Raw genomic sequence first — 8357 nt, 5'->3', positions numbered from 1 at the left:
TCGGGTGGGTCGCGCACGCTGAGCCGTCTCGAGGATGTCGGTGCAGATGTCCGGCTCAAGGCCCGGTTCGCCGATCTTGCCGATGAAGACGTGGATTCCGCCGAAGGGGACCCGGTACCCGTACTCGATTGAGCCGGCCTCGGTGCCCCAGCCTGCATCGTCAATGTAGAGCTTGCCGCGGCGACTCTTGGTCATCCAGCCCACAGCGTATCCCTTGATCCCTTCAAAGTTGCCCTGTAAGAACTCGAAACCACCGTGCGCTGGCCCCACGGTGGGTGCCAACTATCGTGGATTTGTCACGGCAGATGTCCTAGCGGAAGGACTTAGTCGTGGAGCCATCGCAACTAGGTTAGCTTAAAGGGGTTAAACGGGACAACAGACACAGGGAGTTTATACTGGTTCGGCCCCTTGCGGTGAAGGTAAAGGTCTACCCCAGTTTGGGATTGTATTGCTAGGGTTTCGATTACCAGGGAGCGAATACGCTTGACCTAGTTCTCGATCTCTTCCGGGTCACCCCTTTATATACATAGGCTGATGCCCGGTGGCCTACAGAGTCCCGGCCGGCTTATACACAACGTGTCCGGCTCGGTGACAGAATCTATACTTTCCTTAACATACAAGTTAACATATGGCGGTTTACACCCGTGGGCCTCAAGTCGCCTTTGGGTCTTGGGCCTTCAGTAAGCCTGCTTCGTGAACCGCCATCTTCAACATCTTCATGGGCCTTGTCATTATGAACCGCCAGTGGTATGACCCGGCCCCTCCTGGGCAGGTCATACCCAATAGTTATATCCCCAACAGGCGGCCTGTGCCATGGCCGGACTGTCACCGAAGGAGGAGAAGGAGGAGATCGACGGCGACAAGCAGATCCGTACTGCGTCTTCGACCGGTACTTCCGCGACAAGGATGGCAAGGGCACCGGGAAGGGCAAGGGCAGCTGTCATGAACTCCACCATACCCAAACATGCTAAATTTTGGTAGTCTTTTTGGTTACTAGTAGTAGTTGGACGATGTGTGTGCATTGACGTAGTTTCATGAGTTTGTATGGATTTGAGTTATGATAATTGAGGTGTCCAAACATGGATTACATTATTTGAAGGATATTCAGGCAGTGTCCGCGGGCGTTTGAGGGGCGGATTCTTTGGATCCATTGGTATAGCCTGGACTTTGGCTGCAGTAGATCGACTGGGGAACTCTGAATAAAAGAGAAAGTAGTCAGCAGGGACTGGAACTCCACTTCGTCTGTGTATCGCTCTACGGCAAGACAGCCCACAAGGTAAGTAGCAAGGGGTGTAACAAATGCATCTCGATCAGCCATAGCCTTGCATCAGTGAGGTTACACGCAATAAGGTGTTCCAGAGTATCTTCATCTACTAATGACCAGACACACTTGGCCATGGAACACTCCACCAAAGCATGCTTCCAAGTATCCTCCTCTGAATTGCAAATAGAGCACACATTGGTGTCCGTCATGTTCCGGTTGTGGCTGACCGAACCTGCTGGTATAGAGTTCTTCGCCCTCAAGGCCGGAACCACCTCAGCTCAGCTGCCGGAGGGATGCGCAGCTCCCTCTGTCCCCCATGAGTCAATGCCGTTCTCGGCGAGCCGGCCAACCACACAACCAGGTGATCATGTGGCGGCGACGGCCGAAGTTGACAACAGCGGCGCTGGGGCTGAGAGAACGCCCAACTTTGCCACTGCGAAATGCATACGCAGCATCAAGGATTACACAAGAATGACTGAAAACTAGTGACAATGTTCACTGGCTGTAAAAAATGTTCCATTATGCAGTAGACCAAAAATAGTACAAGAAACCCATGATGATTCACGAGTTTCCATAATTTGCAAGACAGCACACAGCTTGTGCAAGATTGTTGTTTGTGCTTAACCTCCGGGCTCAAAATCGTGCCCTCGCCGAGTGCACTAGCAGCTGATGGTCCTACAAGACACGAGGGTAAGGGCTGCGGACACGTTCTCCGCCATCGCTAGTCTGTGGCTCAAAGCTTCTCCAGAACTATGCACCAGTTCGATTTGTCGTAGAATTGGTCGGTGATGGCTGCATTTTTCATGCCAGCAACTAGCCTGGAATGATGACACAACAAACGCAGCATGTTATTTTCAAACAGAAGATCATAGCTGAAGCAAAATAAAAGCAGATGATGCATGCCACTTTCTATGTTTAATAGGTAATAATAATGCAGTAACATGATAACAGCATGGGACCGAATGAGCCATAAGATGGTAGCGATGGGTCACCCTTCCTGGAAAAATCTTTACTCAAGAAAGATACAACGAAAGAACGCCATAGCCATCAAATCGCATGTAAAGCTCATTTCCCGTTTTGTCGCGCAATTGTTTGCGTAACCAAATGAGCATGTAGATATGCACAAGTGTACTGTATGGTACTAGTATCTAGAGCAAAAGTTAGATCTTCTGTGACATCTCTGAACAAATATAGGATGATGTGACTTACTCCCTCCGTATCAAAATGTAAGACGTTTTGGTAGGCCAGTTTAGCCTGCAAAAACGTCTTATATTTTGGTACAGAGGTATTAGTTCTCAAATTAACGCTATGAAGTAGAAAGTCTGTATGATATCTCTAGTATGGCGATTAAAAAAATATGACATCACTTAATATCTTCACTTGTGCAGGTTCACGAATAAGAGGAGTAAAACAAAAGAAGCATTTTTCATGTCAATGTTCAGGTTAAGAATACTCCACCTTTGAAGTTCTCCTTCGACAAAAATGTGATAATAACGGTTGTAGACCACAGTGCCCTTCTTATCATCTTTCTGTGCCAATCCATTCTGTAGAGCAACAGCAGATGCGCCGCCAATTTCTGCTCGGTGAAATGGTAGATGCCAAGGAACAAAGTACTCCTGCTGGGTTTTGTCATGCTCATCCATAATTAAGGTCTTATCCTCCAAACCATCAAAACTATTTTTCAGCTGATCATCTGTTTGCTTGATGGCGCGCATGTCTTCATCAGTCTCTTCAATGCTATCTAGCGTAGTAGCAGATTTGTTACGCACCATGGGACTGCTGGGATCAACCCACTCTTCATTATACTTGTCGCACAAGGGAGTCCACTTGTTAAGAAGCGACTTGTCTTCCTGCTCCACAGCCCAGACAGTGATCAGCACAAGACCCCCCCTCTTGACAACACGGATCAACTCCTCTATGGCTTTCCTCCGCCTGTCCTCGGTACTCAGATGATGCAACACCGCAATCGAAATCGCAGCGTCAGCAACACTTTCCCTGTACGGGAGGTTGACGGCATCAGCGACAAACACCTCGTGCCCCCTCCCCGCGCATATCTCTATAAGCGGCGGGCTTATATCGCAGCCTATGTAGAAGCATTCGGAATTGAAGCCCAGGTACTTGCCGTTGCCGCAGCCGGCATCCAGCACGACGGACCCTGGCCTCAGCGAGTTCAGGAACCCCGCGACCTTGGGCCACTTGGCGAACCGCGTGGAGCTGAAGTGAGGGGCTATGGCGTCGTAGACGCGGTGCACGTACTTCTTCTCGATGTCCGGGGTGGACTGGACACCTGGGGAGCAGCCGCGGTCCTTCCCCTCGGCGAGGGGTGCGTCCTGGCCTTCCGAATTTCCATCACCAGACCTCATTGGATTGCTGGTGCTAATGGTAGTAATACCTCGGTAAGCTGGGCTACAACGAGAGAATCGCCCCGGATGATGCTTCGAGCTACTCGGACGCGATGCGGAGGTGGCGCGGCGAGGGCTTCTTGCTGCTATCCTCGAAAATATCTGGATCATGCAACGATGACGACGGATTGTCGCCGAGTCCGCGAACACCTCCTGACCCCCGACGAGCCCCCGTCGTCGGCCGTCGGCTGCGGCGTTCCTGTCAAGAGTGCGTTAACTTGGTTACTCGAGCTGTTGAGCGCCTGGACGAACCGCAGAGGCCATACATACTTCAGGTGAGCAGATCTAAAGAGGAACTAACCACGACGCCATACTTCTGCGAGCAGATCTAAAGAGGGGAGGAGGGGAGAGGAAGGCATACCTGCTGCCGGCGTGGCACGGCGAGGAAGGAGGCGGGGGAGACCGCTCGGACCTAGGCGCCCGCGGTGAGAGAGGAGGCGCCGGAGGTGATCGGGGGCGACTCCGGGGGGTGGGTGGGAGGCGGGGCTGCCGGCGGCGGTTCGGGCTTGGATGCAGGCGGGGATGACGATTTCGGTAGCGCCAGGGAGAAGGTGCGCGGTGGGTTGTTGGATTTTGTTGTATTGGGCTTCTTCTGCTTACTGGGGCATGGCCTTTAATTTATTTTTTTACATGGCCTTTATGGCGGTGTAGTGCGCGGCCCACCGGCCACACAAACTCCACTACACGGGAGCACAGTCATGTTTTTTTTTTTTCAAAAAAAAAGAATTTTTTTACTTTCTTCTCCTTAAAAAAATGTGTTTTCACTTTCTTTGTTTCCTCTCTTTTTTTTTGAGGGGCCCTCTTCTTCTTTTTAAAACAAGAACAGACGACCCATTTCCCAAGCTACATACATATTACCTCCTTTCGAAAATAACCGATGTGGTTTTAGTTTAAATTTGAACCACGCCAGTTATTTCCGAACAAAGGGAGTGTATAAATGGGAGCACCTATACTGCTATACATCAGGCACCTGGAATTTTTATTTGCACCACTCACTGTCACTTTTAATCAGGACCGTTAGATCTTTATCGTATGGCCAAAAAGTCAAAAACAGACCATGCACTGTTCATCTTCAACCCCCTCTTCTTCATCACTCAGTCCCGCTCGTCGTGCGGTGCTTATTTTCAACCCTCCCTCTTCTACTTCATCACTGGCTCACACTCATATACGGCCCTCCCTCTTCTACTTCATCACTGGCTCACACTCATATACGGCTAGGCTTCACGTGGCCGGCGCTATCACCGCCTTCGGCCTCGTGCTACCCTAGAAAAAGTGATTCTTTCAGGTACCAGATGTTTAGCAAAACCGTATATATATTCCAATGGTACAATACATCTGTTTTACATGGCAAACAGCAGCGCTAAAAAGAATCGATATAATGTCAAACATGGCCAAAGGAAAAATGAAAAGATGGTTGTTTCCACATTACAATTTACACAACAGCAAGCATCCAATCCATTCCTTGACTCCTGCACACACTTGCTACAGCAGCAACATCCCAAGGAGGAACCTTTACTCCCAGCCAGTTTCTAGATCGAGTTTCAATGGCTCCAGGAACTGGATGTCAAAATGAATACACACCGCGCCGTGGACGCAACAAAAGCATAAGAGAAATTCTACAGCTAGGTGCATCGAACATCACCAGGGGGGTGCCGTATCACAGTATGGTGCATCCGCATCTGTTCTGCTTGGCGGAATTGCCCAGCTGCTTCTCTGAAAAGAACAAATCCAAAAAAGCAAAATTATAGGTTGTTTAGAAGCGTCGATAAATTGTGTGACAGTTTTAAGCATCACATAATTGCAATGATATGGTAAAACCAACTATTTTGCATATAGTAATCCATGCGTGACCAGATAGATACCTAATGCACTTTGTACTTACAACATCATTACTGTCTCAACAGTTGCAAAACGAAGGATATAAGTCCATTAAACCCCCTTAGCTATATCTCTAAACAGATTTTGTAACATATGCTTTTTGTTGCTATTCATTATTCTCTCTCTCCTTTCCATAGATCAATAGTCGGGAATGCTACAAATCTGACGTCAGATTTTTAAGCATGGCAAATTATGTTGTCGCGAGGATGGCAAATTCCTTTAGCAAGCATGGCAATTCCTGGCAAAATACTGAACATGGCAAGGATTTGTCATGTTTGTTAAAGGAAAATGCCATCCTCATGACAACATAATTTGCCATCTTGGGCGTTCGATTTGTCATGCTAAAAAAATCTGACATTTGATTTATAGCGAAATCTTTAATTTTCACATGACTGGCCCACGGATGTGACAACATCACTCTTGTAATTATACTTTTCAAATTCCGAACATGCAAAAACAAATTTAGCCAATTTGGCAGAACTCCCTAAATCACTAAAGGACTGAAAAAACTATCAGTACCACTAAATCTTCATAATACCATGTGCTGTTTAGTCGCTGTTTATTTGTGCTTCTATCTAAGTACGGAACACTGGCTCAGGACAGAGTTCGAACAGAATTTCCGACTAAAAATATGGTGTGATCAACAAATCACTACTAAAATGGAAGTAATAAATTTCACTCCATGGAAATAAGTGGGTTCGTCTTGCAGGCTGCAGCATTTGGATTATACAGATTCATGCCTATACGTGTGGATTTCTGAAGCATAGAATCTAAAACGATAGTTGATTGTATCCAACAATTTTCATTCATTGAATGTAACAGAATGTAAGAGATCATTACAGAACCAGGAACACAATGTGAAAGAAAAGGCGTAAAATTGTCGGCAATACCACGGTTTTTGTCAACTTGTGGAGGGCGCACTACCACATGCATTGTAATTACACCTCCAGGGACCTCTCCTATTGTAACACGCGACTCGGCAAGTGTCCGGTTATTCTCCAATATCTTTCCACCATTGATGAGCTTCAGGTCATTGACAGTTTTTGGAGTTATTTCCTTATCTGTCATCAGAAATGACAAGAACAATTCCTTTAAATAAAATAAACTAGGATTCCGGTAAGCATAACATGTTCAGATTATGGAGCGAGTTTACAAAAGAACCAATCCACATAAATTCGAAGTCAAAATCAAAATCAAGCAAGGTGCCTTAGAAAGAAGAAAAAACATGCCATTGCACTATTGCGAGTCATAATGCAAATTAAGCCCTGGGAAAATCAGAATAAATTCAAACATCCCACAGAAAGATGACATACAATGATGGTTGTGATTAGCTTCCATATGTTCGGGTTAATAAGCACCCACACCATGAACCGATTGTTTCTGGGAGCTAATTCAGCTCGGAAAGGATTCAATTTTACTTGTTCTAGTCATTCACTCCCTAGTGTATAATCGGATAACTTTGAACAGATCGTTAGGCATAATGAATCCTATGGAGAATGGCCCTGCTATCATATTCATGCAAAGGACCTCGGTTCGTGTAAAGATGGAGAGACAACTGCTTATATATTGCTAGCTCAATTCTGTTCGCAGAATGCAAGAGAACAAACAGGCACTCTAAAGTCACACCGCGGCTTCTCTGCATCTCCATAGGGACTTATTTGTCCCCTGATTGTCCCTTCGTTCGATTGTTGCCAAAAAATTGATCTTCCCGGAATTCTGCCACAAACTTTGGCAAAATCATAGTACCATTTTGACAGTACTCACTGTCCGTGAGAGTTTTTCTATAGGTATGCATACACATAAACTGAGAAGGGGAATTATCAACTGGCCGTTTATATAGTTTACCCAGTTCTAAAGCAGTGTTGAAGCCGAGGGGAGGTGGGAAATGATGCCGCAGTCATGTGTTACTCGAGAGAAGAACAACTAATCAGGCACACCAACAACACGTATCTGCCGCGAGCAAGGCTAGAACTGCGCGAGCACCACGCAACAACCATAAAAATAGAAAAATAAAAGCTATACATGATCCCCGAAGGCCGAAACTTCGTGGCAGCAGGAGCTACAGACGCGCGCATCTTTTCCCGTCACCGACTCAAGCAAGCGGATCAGGAGGCCGGCCAAATCGAGCGGAGGGAATCTGCGTCTCACCTTGCGGCCACCGGGCGAGGATGAAGTCCTTGAGCGCGGAGACGGTGGTGGCGGGGTCGTACTTGCTGGGGCCGATGTCCGTGCCGTCGAAGAGCCGGAACTTGACCTCGATCGGCTCCTTCCCGCCGGCCATCTCCGGGCCGGCTCACCGCCCACCGCCCACCACCCACCTTCCTCCTCCCAAGATCCGAGAGGCCCCGGATCAGAAGTCCATGGCGCAGAAAGGGCCGCACGGAATCCACCCAAATCGGCCCGGGGTCGGATTCTTGCGAGGAATTCTTGCTTCCGTCCGGGGGGTGAAAGCGAGGGGACGGCGACTCGGCGAGGGGGAGGGGGGGGAGGGGGAGGGTGGTGGTGGAGGGAGAAGACAAACAGAGACCGGGGCTAGTGGCCTCCTCCTCGCTACTTTAACTGGTGCTCGAACCCAAAAAAATCTCTTCTTTCCGGCCACCGTACGAGTTTCACGGGATTTTGAAAGATCGCTCAGAAACAGTAGCCCAACTGCATCGAGGATTTTTTCAATCAATCAGACCAAAAAAAAGTCAATTATGCATAGTAAGTGACGGAGGGGAAAATTTTTAGTCGGGAGGAAACGATGATCGGATGGACGGACGCGGATTTCTATCTTGGTGGCTTGACTGCGTCTATGGCTCTAGGATACATCG

The 8357-nt window shown here is 47.9% G+C and overlaps 2 protein-coding genes across 3 annotated transcripts; both read right to left on the bottom strand.

The window, feature by feature from the left end:
- Positions 1-1720: 1720 nt before the first annotated feature.
- LOC125514584 (tRNA (carboxymethyluridine(34)-5-O)-methyltransferase) lies at positions 1721-4241 on the bottom strand. The gene is made up of 3 exons (XM_048679921.1): positions 4028-4241; positions 2723-3865; positions 1721-2082 (listed from the first exon to the last, which is right to left on the bottom strand). The coding sequence occupies exons 2-3, from the start codon at positions 3775-3777 to the stop codon at positions 1998-2000; spliced, it is 1140 nt and encodes a 379-aa protein (XP_048535878.1). The 5' UTR covers positions 3778-3865; positions 4028-4241; the 3' UTR covers positions 1721-1997.
- Positions 4242-4961: 720 nt separating this feature from the next.
- LOC125514583 (membrane-anchored ubiquitin-fold protein 3) lies at positions 4962-8051 on the bottom strand. 2 transcript variants are annotated; one of them, XM_048679919.1, is made up of 3 exons: positions 7693-8051; positions 6435-6605; positions 4962-5379 (listed from the first exon to the last, which is right to left on the bottom strand). In XM_048679919.1, the coding sequence occupies exons 1-3, from the start codon at positions 7823-7825 to the stop codon at positions 5324-5326; spliced, it is 360 nt and encodes a 119-aa protein (XP_048535876.1). In that variant the 5' UTR covers positions 7826-8051; the 3' UTR covers positions 4962-5323. The 2 variants fall into 2 exon arrangements, with proteins under 2 accessions (XP_048535876.1, XP_048535877.1); XM_048679920.1 differs by having other exon boundaries at positions 6438-6605; positions 7693-8049.
- Positions 8052-8357: the final 306 nt, after the last annotated feature.

The sequence above is a fragment of the Triticum urartu genome, chromosome 6 (assembly GCF_003073215.2).
Source record: "Triticum urartu cultivar G1812 chromosome 6, Tu2.1, whole genome shotgun sequence".
Lineage (NCBI taxonomy): Eukaryota > Viridiplantae > Streptophyta > Magnoliopsida > Poales > Poaceae > Triticum > Triticum urartu.
This window is presented reverse-complemented; position numbering and strand designations above follow the sequence as displayed.

Bases quoted from the DNA above. Each gene is read 5' to 3' on its own strand.
- LOC125514584 (XM_048679921.1), bottom strand. From the start codon at position 3,777: ATGATCCAGATATTTTCGAGGATAGCAGCAAGAAGCCCTCGCCGCGCC. The intron at 2,083-2,722 runs GTGGAGTATTCT...TCATCATTCCAG, and splicing joins GTCGAAGGAGAACTTCAAAG to GCTAGTTGCTGGCATGAAAA.
- LOC125514583 (XM_048679919.1), bottom strand. From the start codon at position 7,825: ATGGCCGGCGGGAAGGAGCCGATCGAGGTCAAGTTCCGGCTCTTCGAC. The intron at 6,606-7,692 runs GTGAGACGCAGA...TTCTGATGACAG, and splicing joins CCTCGCCCGGTGGCCGCAAG to ATAAGGAAATAACTCCAAAA. The intron at 5,380-6,434 runs GTATTGCCGACA...TGTTCTTTTCAG, and splicing joins ACAAGTTGACAAAAACCGTG to AGAAGCAGCTGGGCAATTCC.